The sequence below is a fragment of the Bemisia tabaci genome, chromosome 6, assembly GCF_918797505.1.
Source record: "Bemisia tabaci chromosome 6, PGI_BMITA_v3".
In the NCBI taxonomy this organism is placed as follows: Eukaryota; Metazoa; Arthropoda; class Insecta; order Hemiptera; family Aleyrodidae; genus Bemisia; species Bemisia tabaci.
In genome coordinates this window covers 46,862,664-46,876,210 of record NC_092798.1, presented here as the reverse complement: position 1 = coordinate 46,876,210, position 13,547 = coordinate 46,862,664, and the positions used below count along the sequence as shown (strand labels likewise).

The 13,547-nt window shown below is 38.6% G+C and overlaps 1 protein-coding gene across 1 annotated transcript; it reads left to right on the top strand.

Moving 5' to 3' along the window:
- Positions 1-2,095: 2,095 nt before the first annotated feature.
- On the top strand, positions 2,096-13,516 carry LOC109030166 (deoxynucleoside kinase). Its single transcript, XM_019040997.2, has 5 exons — positions 2,096-2,340; positions 3,621-3,754; positions 6,491-6,609; positions 11,383-11,537; positions 12,236-13,516. Exons 1-5 carry the CDS (start codon positions 2,179-2,181, stop codon positions 12,380-12,382), a joined length of 717 nt encoding a protein of 238 aa, XP_018896542.2. The 5' UTR covers positions 2,096-2,178; the 3' UTR covers positions 12,383-13,516.
- The last annotated feature ends 31 nt before the right edge of the window (positions 13,517-13,547 follow it).

Below are 13,547 nucleotides of genomic sequence, written 5' to 3'. Positions count from 1 at the left end.
CTCTCAACTCCGTTTATACAAAACTTTTGATGTTCCAAAAGTGACTTCATTGGTTTCCTCGTGAAATTCGCCTCTTAAAGCACCTCTTAAAATGTATAATGCGACGAAATAAACATCAAAATTTGCAGTTTTAATCCAAAATTTAATGTCCGACCCCTCTGATTGACTCGAACCACCGTGCGACGGTTAGAGCCTTGCGGGGCAGCAGGGTGAAAAGTGGAGAGGGGTGAGCCATGGTCGCACCCTTCTTTAAGACCCCCTCTTTCATTCTACAAGGTTGGCACGCGATATGCAAGTACCTCTCTCGGACAAAAGTGCTTTATTATGCATCGATATTCCTGCTTTGAGGTTGCCTAAGACTCAGGAAACGCCTAGTTTTTTAACTTCCTGCTTTATTCGTCGCCCGTAGCGTGGATAAAATTGCCCATGGATTCTTTTAGAATCCTACGTTATGAAACTTAGCGGCGGAGGAAGGCTGTCGATGCTACCACGTGGAGGAAAATTTCCTGGTGGATCAATAAAAATTCCTATTAATAATTCCCTAAAGACGATTCTCGTTGAGTAAACGCCAGTATCGAGGCGTGAATGATCGATTGGATATCGATATTGCCCATTTGAAGCTATAGTAAAGAATCGCTTGTTAAGGCGTTCGTTGCGAACGTCCTGTTTATCGATCCTTTTCTATTTATGAATGGACTACATTTTGCAATTTGGAACTATAAATTCTAGCCCGATTTAAAAACGACGTATGTGCCATTAGTTTCCTTATGCACATAAGTGTTTTTCCAGAAGAGCCAGAATTTAAAGTTCCAAATTGCAAAATGCAGTCCAAATGACATTCCAAATGGCAGATCAACGGATGTATCGCAAGGCATACCACGCTACTGGTCAACACGAAATCTTCTTGTTTCCAACAGTACCTACATCTGTTGTTTTGAAGAGACGTCCTGTTACTTCAAAGGGATTTCCCGTTGACTCAACGAGAATCATCATAAGGAGACCGATGATTACCGAGAACCGAGATTAACCGGAAATAGTTTTTCAGAGTATAGATGGTGAACAGAGCAAGATTGAAATTTCATACAGCTTATGGTTTTTCTGAATTTTTTCACGGCCAAATACACGAGAAATTTACATTAGCGATTAAAATAATTCTCACTCGAATAATATTGGAATTGATGTCAGAAAAGAACACTTGCGGGTCATGTGATCAAGTGAACGCGAAAAAAGGCCTGAGTGTACAACCCAAGTACGATAAAAAAAAATTGAAATTTAACAGTACATAAACATTTAACAACCTAAAGTTGTAACCTTATTTCATTTTTCAATTAGATTCTAGAAGGCTGGTCGAGAAATAATAATGAAATCGTGAAATGTATAATTGGTTTCCTGTTTCTAGACCACGAGGAACTAAATTTGTTTCGTGTTTTTAGAAAATAAAATACTTTGAGTATCTTGAGTTATTTCGTTTCATTTCCTTCTTTCCCTCTTTTCCCCTATCCTTTGCCGGTCAAACTTTTCAGAAATCGGAACTGAAATTTGGTCCAAAATATTTCGAATGCTTTTTGAAAGGAAACTTTCATAGAAGAGTAACTCGAATTCCAAAACTCCAAACCAAAACTCCCAAACTCCAGACTCCAAAACTCCAAACCACCCCCCCCCCCCCCAATTTTGAGACCCTAAAAGATTTTCATTTTTTTGCCGATAGAATAAATACGAAGTCAAAAAAAAAACGATTGTGTCAAATGTTGAAAAAAAAATTACAATGTTACAACATTATTGCAACACAATGCATCAGTTCAGCTACGAAGTGCCACTATTGTGAGTCCCGAGAAAAAGTTAAATAAGATGATAAACTTGGCAGCATGGCTGCATGGCGTGTGAAGGCGCGTGCGGTCGGAAGGTGAGGATACTTTTCGCGCGCTTTTCGGTCTCAACCGTGTCTCGCGACCGCTATCAGCTGAGGAGGGTTGTCAGATTGTGTGATAAAATGTGAATATTTCATAAGGGCTTAAATAGAGGGGAAATCTGATTTTTTGTACCATCTGACACCAATAACCGAGCCCCTTTTCTGCTCTCTCTGAAGCTGCGATTGTTTATGTTAGTTTGCATTATCAAGCACCAAGTGTTGCATGTAGAGTGATATAGTTTTTTGACATTCCGTGCGTTTGATCCAGGATGAGCTGTAACAGCGCGAGACGACCTTTCACCGTGTTCGTGGAGGGCAATATCGGGAGTGGCAAGTCAACTTTCCTGTCCTATTTCAATGATTTTGCTGATATTTTCGTCGCCCTAGAACCAGTACATTTGTGGCAGGACGTCAACGGACACAATATATTGGTACACAACTTCCGCATTACATAACCTAAATGAACCCCTTCCATTTTTTAATGTTAATTAAGGCGTTGAGTGCAGAGAGGGCATATTTCTTGGTTGCGCTAATTTATATTTTAGACGGTAATTATTGAATGAATTTTCTGAAATTTTTCGTTTCCAGCATCTGCGCCCAGCGCTTCACTCAAGTAACCATTGTCTCTTGGTTCATCATTTTAATATTTTCTATACTGTACAGAACGCTGCTATGGCTTATGGAAAATTACAGGTTTATGTTAAATCATCAAATTTTGCATTTTCCGTTAGCACGCAAATTTGTTTCCTCTACTTGAGACTCCTTGAAGTGCTTACGGAGCTGATTTCGCAGTATTTTTTAAAATGTTTTTTTCTGGAAAGGGGAATGGTATAAAAATAGATTATGAGACGAGAAAATGCATAGCTTAGTGAAGTCATATTACGGCATTTCCCATCTAAACGCATGTATGTTCGCAGATTACTGTATTTAAAATACGGGAATTTACATGGTAAAACCGAGAGGACAACAGTAAAGAGTAGCATAAGTTGCGTTTTGTGGTAATGAAGGCGCAACATATGTCAATTTTAATTCCTGGACTATACTCGTGTTTCGCTGCAGTTAATTATTAACTCCATTATGGAAAGGCACTGAGAGGAACACTGTTTTTACTGGACTTGTCTTGTTCTTCCAGCCTGTAAATCATTAGAAATTCACAATCACACTGAAAAAAAAAGTGAAGTTGATTTCACATTCTGGATTGAAAAAAAAAAGTGTGCGAGAACTTACAAAATGAATAAGAATTGACTCATAACATGCTACAACAATTACTTTAACAATCTCAAGATGTAAAACTAACTGCCACGTAGCGGGTAATTCATTTTGTGAGCTCTCGCACACTTTTTTTACATCCAGAATGTTAAACCAACTTCACTTTTTTTCGGTGTAAATCACAAACAAAATACCAATTTTTCTCTCTTGGAGTAATCTTAAATGAAAATCAATACGGCAGAGAGATTAGAGGGGGCCTAGGTCTTTCATTTTCTCTTAGATTTTAGGCCGGGAAACTAGTTGAAAATATGTTGATATTTTTATTTGTTGAAAGCTCAAGAAGTTTTCACTTGATCGACTAAGTCTGAGAATTGTTCTTGTGCCTATTTTACTTTTTTTTTTTTTTTTTTTTTTTTTTTTTTTTTTTTTTTTGTGGCAGTTTTTGTTTTACTACTCTTTGTTGCAACGACTATAAAGCAAACTTTTTTCGCATATCCACCAGGAATTGATGTACGAGACTCCATTGTTGTGGAGTTTTGCGTTCCAGTCTTTGGTTCAAAAAACTATGCTTGACATTCACACTGCCAAATGCTCACAGCCCGTGAAAATGATGGAAAGGTCTCTCCAAAGTGGCAGGTAAATATTGATATTTAAAAAAAGTGTACCCCTCTAATTTTTTTTTACCTAAGACAAACAAAATATCTCAAATGATATTTTTGGCTTATGATGAAGGTAATCGCAATGTTTATAAAAAAATTAGGTAAAATGATATTTTGAATAAACCTTCGTTCGAGGTAAATTTTGCAAAATAAAAATCATATGGAACTACTACTTCGAGCTCACTTTAGAAACAACGTATATGTGTCATAAGTATCCTTATGAAGAGGGGGACGATCCAAAACCGCACAGATCGAAATATCCTACCTGAAAACCAGAGACCCTAAACCGCACACAATGATGTATCATTAGCAATAGAGGGAATAAGGAGCGTACCTTATATTTTGACTCATTGGCAACGCTGTCGTATTTGTATCAGACTTTCATATATTCTGTAAAGAAATTTACAGGCTGTACAGACATTTGCTCGCTGGGCAAACAGCATGACACGCGCATAGGCGCCGGCGCCTATAAACCTAAAATGATACTTGACGCATTGCGCAATGCATGAAGTATCCCTCTAGGTTTGTAGGCGCCAGTTACAGCCTTTCTGCAGCACTTTGGCGCGCAGCAGCTGAGACTCATCTCTCTCTTCATAGTCATCGCAATCTTCTGCAGGTTTTTCTGTAGTGTGAAGGACTGCGTATTCTCTCAATAAAATGTTCTGTTTTTTTTTTTTTTTTTTTTTTTGACAGCAGTTTTAATTATTGCTCGCCGGTTCTTCAGGAAGGAGTTAATATTCAGATCAGTGTCTACCTGCATTTGAGCTAGGACGTCAGTAACTAAAGAAACCGAGGGTTCAGAGGCGGAAACATATTGCCGATCCTCGTCGAAAATATGCGATAATGCACACATATTTGCGTAACAACTCAATTTTTCCTATCATCTTCGAACTGGCCTCGCGATCCCATGTTGTCAATTATTGCAGTAAAAGCATGTGTTTAATTTCCCATGTACGTTGTTATACGCTGTGTGTGCGGTTTTGTCCGCCAAAAAAATGTGCTGTTTTGGGCTGTGCCATGCTGTGCGGTTTAGGGCTGGATTCGCGATGGGTGTGCGGTTCTGGGCAAACCCGATGAAGAGATAGATGTTCCTGTGGACGGGGTCGGACTGGCTTGCATCTGAGGACGTAGACCCTTGGATGGTTCAAGGGACGTAATGTGACATTCCCGGTAGGTCATCTCATACGTGGAGAGGGGTTCAGAAAATTTTGTCAAAGCAGCACAAGTTTACGCTATTTTCAGATTCAAAGTGTATTAATCGTACAGAGTAAAAATTGCAAAAGTGAACGCATCGAAGTAACCGACAGACTTCTGAATTTAAAAAAAAACAAAACTAATTAAAGCCACTTGACGCATCCGAGCACCATTATTTCCAAAAAGACCGAGGCAGTGCTGCGGTTTACACGGGCTTAGGGCGTGGGTCCACAAGTCCGTCCTAAAAAAGAATCAGACAATAAGAACCTGAAAGAAGAGAAAAGAACGAGTATTAACACAGCCGAGGGTAGGAGAGGTGTGTTCGGGCCTCTTTTTTGAATTTTCTTCCAAATCTGAGCGACACCTCATTGACAGCATATAGCAGAGCATTGAGAGCTTACGCTTCGCGTCATCGCGCCTTCAATTTTTCAGACGCAGCACGGACGTCCATCAAGTACGAATAGTTGTATCTCTGCGCCGTTGTAGACGCGCATCCTTTCCCTCGCTCTATTTCCATATTGTGTTCGTTTGCGTTTGTCTTATTCGTAGTGGAGCTTCAAACTAGTGGCGTAGAGCAGAGTATTGCGAGTTCACGACTCCCGCCATCGCGTCTTACATTTTTCATATGCAATGTGGACATCCATCTTGCGCGAATCGTCATATCGCGTTTACACTTTAGATGCCTCTTATTTTTTAATTTCGAAATAGATGAAGGTTATGTTTGCCTGAGATATGCTATGGTATGTCCAAATCAGTAGTCATTTTGAAAAGGAAGAAATATGTTTAAAGGTCTCTCAAGAGGTCTACAAAGGGTGCGTATGTCTAAAAATCGAACAGACCTTCGCTTCTAAGGGAGTTACACAGAGCAAATGAAGGAGGGATGATAAAGCGCCTGTATGTCGACAAAAAGGTGAAAATTCCACAGAAAAGTATTTATACCTACTTCAGAATGTAGTTCTAGGACCTCTGTTCACCACTATCATACGAGAATGCCCCTTTCTTGACTCCTAACTCTCTCTCTTCTTCTGTTCATTTACGAAATTTTCCGCATATATTCTCGGTCGTAATTTTTTTTCTTTTCTTATTTTGCTATCTGTCAGAGGGGCGGGTTTTCGGCGCACCAAGGGGGCGTATCTGCCTATGGCAGATTGGCCTTATGGCCAGTCCGAGCCTGCCTGTGGATGAGCCAGAAATAGTAAGGTTTCCATATTGTACAAAATGTGGTTGAATTGTGACTCAAATTTAGGCTAAAAACTAAATATGACTTTTCAATTTAATACTCGTTTTTATTTTATAAAAATCAGAGAAATGATTTTCAAATTTTTCATTGTGTCACAGGTTTCTTTTAGTTTCTTTTTTGCCCAGCTTAGATTTTCATTCGTGATATTTTCGGGGAAAAAACTCGTCGTTTTTGCAAGGACAAATTTAAGCTGTTGCGGGTATTCAATGTGATTGCCACACAGAAATTGTATTTTTAAAGTGGCATTAACCTTGACATAGCGCTTTTCTTTGTTTACAGGCATGTTTTTATTGAAAATCTATATCGGCAGAATGTAATGGCGTCTGCTGAGTACACCGTGCTGACCTCTTTTTACGAATCGATGCTGAAGAATTTCGATGTCAACGGAGACCTGATAAGTGAGTTGCTTCCTTCAATTCGCGTTAAACCACACCGCACACAGCCAGTCCAGAGATCAAAAAATTGCACGCTTCGTTTCCACGTACAACGATGCGGACATTTAACTGCATTCATATACGTCCGTAACATGAGATGATTTTCCTTCAATTTTGTGTGATACCACATACCTGCTCCGGAGTTCAAATAGTTGCTCGCTTCATTTCTGCTCTTGAAGAGTAGGCATTGGCGCTAATTTCATCTCAATATTGCGAAAATTACAGTATTTAACCAGCGGTTTCGTTGAATCTTAAACAATTAAGAGCTTTTAATCTCTGAATCGCGGAAAATGCGCGATTTTTCTGGGGATTCTGGAACAAAAATTAGAAATTACGCGATAATTACCGCAATATCACGGCAAACACGCAATATTTCTCGGGGGTTCGTAAGAGCATTATAATTGCGCGTTATTCACCTAAATATATTTCCTGTTTAATTAAGAAAGTAAAGGATTACAACATTTTCACATAAATATCGCGGCAAATACGCGATTTTTATATCAATGCGTGCATGATACTTATAAACGTTCGTAACTTGAGATAGGCGAAAACCTATGATTTTCCTTCAATTTCGCGTGATACCGCACATACCTACTCCGGAGTTTTAATAGTTGCTTGCTTGATGCTGTGAAAAAGTAGGGATTGGTGCCGGTTTCTTCTAAAAATCGTGTGAGGTACCTACGCGATATTTCCAAAGGGTATTATTGCTAAATCAAAAGATACTCCTCGCTTTTCATCTCGGTATCGGAGGAAAATGCGCAATTTTTCCAGCAATTTTTTTTAAACGAGAAATTACTCAATATCAAGACAAATGCGCGAATTTTTCGAAGGTTTCTAAAAATATTTAAAAATTACGCGTATTTATGTAGATACAGCGGTAAATACCAGTGGATCATAGAGAAAAAAAAGGTGTTTGCATTTCGGGCATCTCGGAATTTTTTTGATGACGTAGGTCGGTACAGCGACGTTTATCATCGATTTTCTTGGAAATGGTGTAATTTATGGAAAAAGTCATTCTATAAAAAGTGCTTGAAGTTATATCATGAGTTGATTTAAGCAAAAAAATGGGACATTATGGTCCGTTTTTCATACTTCGAATTCCGGATTTCGCTAGCCAGGTTGTACCGACCTACGTCATAGGGTAAACAAACCTCAAGATGCAAACACCTCCTTTTTTTTCTCTATGTCAGCGGATAAACGAGATCACAAAAAAGGCACACTTTTTTCACCTCGATATTGCGGAAAACACCCGAGATTTATACTAATGCGAGAAAGTTATTTATAAACGTCAGTAACTTCGGATCTGCGTAAACATACGAGTTTCCTTCAATTTCGTGTGATACCACATACCGACTCCGGTGTTCGAATAGTTGCTCGCTTGATTTCCGCGTGTGAAAGAGTAGGGAATGACGCGAGTTTCTTCTGAAAATCACGCGATGTGCGCGATATCCTAGAGGATTCCCTGGTTCGAAAGAAATTACTCTCTTTTCATCTCGGTATCGGAGGAAATGCGCCATTTTGTGAGCGATTTTGTCAATAAATTGAAAAAATACCCGGCAATCACCTCCATATCGCGATTTTTTCCAACGCTTTTGTAGAATCTTTAAAAATTATGCGTACTCACTTCAATGCAGCGTCACGACCGTGAATTTCCCATCCGAAGAGTAAGCAGTTCACAGAAAGTCTCACTAGTTTCACCTCAATTTCGCAGAAAATATCGACGGTGAAACTACCAAACCACGTATCTCGGTTTGCGACGTAGCAGACTTCCTGTCATACTTTATTTTTTAAATGAAAAACTACTCAACGTCCAGTCTTGAAAATTTCTGTGATTTTTCCTCTTCGTGCGGAGAAAATTCTGTGAGTATTTCAAGGAATGATATTGATTTGGTCTACTTCAAAAAAATAAAATGCGAGCGTAGATTTTTAAACACCGCAAACGAGATACGTGGTTTGGTAATTTCACCGTCGATATGCGATATTTATATCCATGCGAGCAAGTGATACATAAACGTCAGACCCAACTTCGGATATGCGAAACCCTACGATTTTCCTTCAATTTCATGTGATACCACATCCCTACTCCGGAGTTCGAATAGTTGCTTGCTGCGTTTCCGCGTGTGAAAAGACGGGGAACGGCGCGAGTTTCTTCTGGAAATCGCGCAAAGTACGCAATATCTCCAGCGAATTTGCTAAATCAAAAGAAATTGCTCGGTTTTTATCCCGACATACAGCGGGAAAGACGCGATTTTGTCAAAAAATTGAAAAATTAGGCTGCAAGCATCTCCATGTCACGGCAAATACGCACCCTGGTAAAAATTGGCGATAGGAGCTGCATTTCAAAATACCATAGGAGTTCTTATAACCGACTGGAGAGGCCGATAGAAAATCATATAGCTGGCTGTAGAAAGTGGAAAATATCATACGGCCGGGCTACACGAAGCGATAAAAAATTATACAGCCGGGCTACGCCCGAAACTTTCAAATCAAACCGACATTGTTATTTATGACGGTCTAAACTTTAAATTTCAAGACACGTAAATTCTAAAAAAAGCTCCTTTTATAAATTTATCTGCTTCAATCGGGGCTGAAAATTCTCGGATGGAATACAACTTCCGCCTCAACTACTGTGAACATCATCTAAACCACTCGTAGCTTATTTGTTAAGGACACAGAAGAAAATTTACCGTCCAGAACACAAATTTCGATTTTTTAACTCGAGCAGACAAAACAGTTCTCTCTCGCTGTGTACCTAGGTCCCTTTTCCGCGGGATGATCACAAGTTAAATTAACGTTATGCTAAAAGGAACTATGTGCATGGGATTTGCGTGAAACATAGTTCCGTTTAGCGTAAATACGTTCAAATTAAATAAAGGAGGTCTCTTATAAGAAACAATTCTAATCCATACCAATAAAACAGACTTTTAGAAGAAGAGAGTCTTCGTATGTTGAGACAAATATCAATCTCTGATTAGCTCTGAATCAGCACCACTCAATAGGTCAATGCATTCAGTCCGATAACACCAGTTGATGAGTGGTGACATAGACATATTGTACTTGACTTTTGACTCCATACGATGACTCTGCTCTAAGATTAGCAGAATCTTTCCATATCACTGCAATGCACCTGAAGCACCCTCGCATGTATGTGCAAGACCCTCGAGTTTTAATTTGCATAAACATATAGACGGTGTAAGTCCGCAACCACGTATCTCTATTGGCGGATCCAGCAACTTGGCAACATCGTCTTTCCTCCATTTAAACCTATGGAAATGTATCGATTCTTGGAGGGGCTAGACGTTCCGACAAGAATCGATTATTTAGCATAGTTTTTAATGGAGAGAATCCGGTGTTGCCAAATTGCTGGATCCACCTCTGCGTATCTCGGTTTGCGACGTCGCAGACTCCCTGTCGTTATCTTCATTTTGTAAACGGAAAACAACTCGACGGCAATTTTTTTAAAACTGCCGTGATTTCTCTTCTCTGACTGAAAAAATGTCTGCAAAAACTTCAAGGAATGATGCCAATTTGTTCTCCTTTAAAAAAATAATGAAGAAGCGGAGATTTTTAGATACCACAAAGGGTATACGTATGGTTGCGGACTTACGCCGTCGATACACTCGCATCCTCCAAGAACCTCTGTGGGGGATCACGAGTCAAATATGATAAAAACTGTTCGTGTGTTTACTTACGGTAGACCCTGGTAAAAATTGGCGAAAGGAGCTGCGTTTCAAAATACCATAGGAGCTCTTATAGCCGACTGAAGAAGGTGATAGAAAAACATATAACTGGCTGTAGAAAGTGGAAAAAATCATACGGCCGGGCTACACGAAGCGATAAAAAATTATACTGCCGGGCTAAGTATAGTTCCTATCGCCGGGCTTTACACTTTATCGCCTGGCTGTTGCTTTTTCGCCATCGGCTATAAAAGGCTATGAGAAATTGTGTGGAAATTCGTGTGCTTTGTAAATCCTTAAGTTTGTACGGAATCACCTTAATATTTACAGAGCGCACATTATATTTTCCTTCACTACATATTTTTTTCTCTCATCAATTAAAATGAGAATAATCCATACAGAGTGTGCAAACATTTCAAAGTCATGAGTTGAAAAACGCTGACTCCATGAGATTAGGAATATTAGAGCCTAACACAAAGCGGAGCGGTGGCACACTGGCGCCTACAAACCTAACAGGGATACTTCACGCATTGCGCAACGCGTGAAGTATCCCTGTTAGGTTTGAAGGCGCCAATGCGCGTTTCGCGCTGGCTGCCCGCCCGCCGCGCGGCGGCGCAGCGTACCACGGCGCTTGAAGCAACTATTTCACACCAGAGGTATTGCACAGTATCGTACGAAATTGAAGGCGCTCCAACATATAAGGAATGGCAGGCATTCTTCAAAAGTACGGAGCTTCCCTCGCAAAATAAATCAAGATACTACGGCCCAAAAAGAGAGCGGTAGTCCAAAAACTCACTAAGTCCTAGCATCCGTAATTAGTAACGGATAGCATACACTTTATCGTCAGGCTGTTGCTTAATCGCCATCGGCTATAAAAGGCTATAAGAAATTGTGTTGCCGGCTATAGAAGCTATTGGAAATCTTACAGTCGGCTGTAGGTCTATGGTATTTTGGAACACAGATTCTACTGCCAATTTTTACCAGGGCAATTTTTCTAGCCTCTTGGATCTTGCAAGCAATGCATGAAGTACATACCTAACTTGGATTTTCATGTTTACAGTTTATTTGAGGTCAGATCCTGAGGTCGTTTACAACAGGATGAGAGAGAGGGGTAGAACTGAAGAGAACCAAGTATCTCTGGAATATTTGAAGCAAATCCATCAACTTCACGAGGACTGGCTCGTTCGAAAGACGGTAGTGGAAAATTTACCTCCGGTAAGACCGCTTTAAATGAGAATGAATTTTTTCGCTAGAGATTTCAAAAAATCTACGTTTCAGACGTGTTTACTCTAGGAAAATGGGAATCATCAAAGACAGAAAATAAGAGAAATCCGTTTCACAGAAAACGTTTTGTTAGTGGTTCCTTCTTTGTCGTAGATCTCGTTACATAGTATTACGTACTGCGGTGCTAAGGAAGAACGCTGTATGAACGATCGAGAGTTGTCAAATTTCCTTCGATAGAACGTTTATTTATTAAGAAATGTATGAAAGTGTCCCTTGAAATTTTCAGGAACTTTAGGTAAAATTGAGAACTAAATTATCTGAAAAATTGGGAGGAAAATAACAAAATAGGTATATTCATGAGTTTACCACGAAATTTGTGTTTTATCATAGGAAATTTAGCAACGCCTAAAGGTTCATGCGGCGTTTTTCCTTAGCACGGCAGAGTAGGGACCTTCAACAAAGAAGAAACGACTGAACAATTATGCCCCATCAAGAAAATAAACTTTATCCTGGACAAGTATGTTGTCACATTGATGAAAATGCTAATGGACCACTAGACAAGGCACAAAGTTAAGCATTCTGAATGATGCAGGCATGCATTCTGATTGCATGTAAGAATCTCATTTACCAATTTATGTAACTTTGTTTATCTTCGTCTCTATTGAAAAGGCTAATGTTTTCTCTCCTAGGTTTTGATCCTGGACGCGAATAGCAGTCTCGCAACGATGGAAAAAGAGTTTAAAAAATGTGAAAATATAATTTATAGTCGCTTAAATCAATTAGATTCTGCGCAGTTAAGCAATGCGTCCACGCCTGATATCCTTACTATGGTCTAAAACGTATCACATTTATCTCATAAGTTCATTCATATTCGAACAAAGTGTATTATTTAGTGTTTTTCTTCATCTATTTGAAGAAACTACTGTATTATTTCGTATTTTTACCTCTTGATTTATTCATTGTACATATTGTTACCTCTATTTTTAAACCCCCCCCCCCCTCCCCAATGAAAAATGAAGAAAGTAAGTTTTATACAACCGGTGTTTTGTTTTAAAATACCGCACCCTCAATTCTATTAGAACCAGAGTGCTGTTACTGGACCTGTTGTACAAAAGCCAATCAAGGAAATGATCGAAGTATCATTCCAAGTTGTTGGCGTGTTATCAATGTCGGTAAATAATGGAGCTGATGCGAGATTCATTCAATAATTTTAAAATGATAAAATTTATTATTTCCAATTATAAAATAAAAAACGATAGGGAAACTTGTGGCGGTATTTGAATTTTCTCAAAATTTGGTAATAATCCTCCAATTATCTTCCATTTATTGTTAAGAAAACTAATAATATTGTCTCCTTGCATATTTGCACATATGATTTCTTGCACAGATGAAAATTCATAATTTTCATAGAATCTGTTGGTTAGTTTTCGTTTAAAAAATAGAACATAGAAACTTGCAACGTTGCAATCTGCAAATACACATTTTCTTTATTTTAGGTATCACATTAATATGTGACCGTTCACAAGTTGCTTTCTTTAGTTGACATGATAAAAATTTCAGTAGAACTATTTTTTGTTGAGTTGAATTAAATCAAAAGGAATTATAAGCATGCGGTTTGCTTGTTAGATATGTACATAGTACCATTTGACTTTAGTAATTTTCAAATCGTTCCTTTTAGCATATATGTGTCCAATTATGATCTGTAGTGAGAAGTTTTAAAATCGGGAAATTTCGTGCTTCAGGCATAGCAGATTAGTTAGGTAGCTCTCCTTCGAAACTACATTTTTTGAGAAGCAGACCATTAAGTATAACTGTTTGGTTTGACATTTTTGGAAGTGTTTAATGCCAAAATGTTCGTCGAACACACTTTGTACTCTAGTATATATTATTTAATTTGAAATTTTTGTGAAATTAATTCTTAATATAAAGTACAAAAGAGTTTAAAGAAATAAATTTTTTATAGAACTAAAGTAACATATTTAGTTTATTTCATTATCCTGG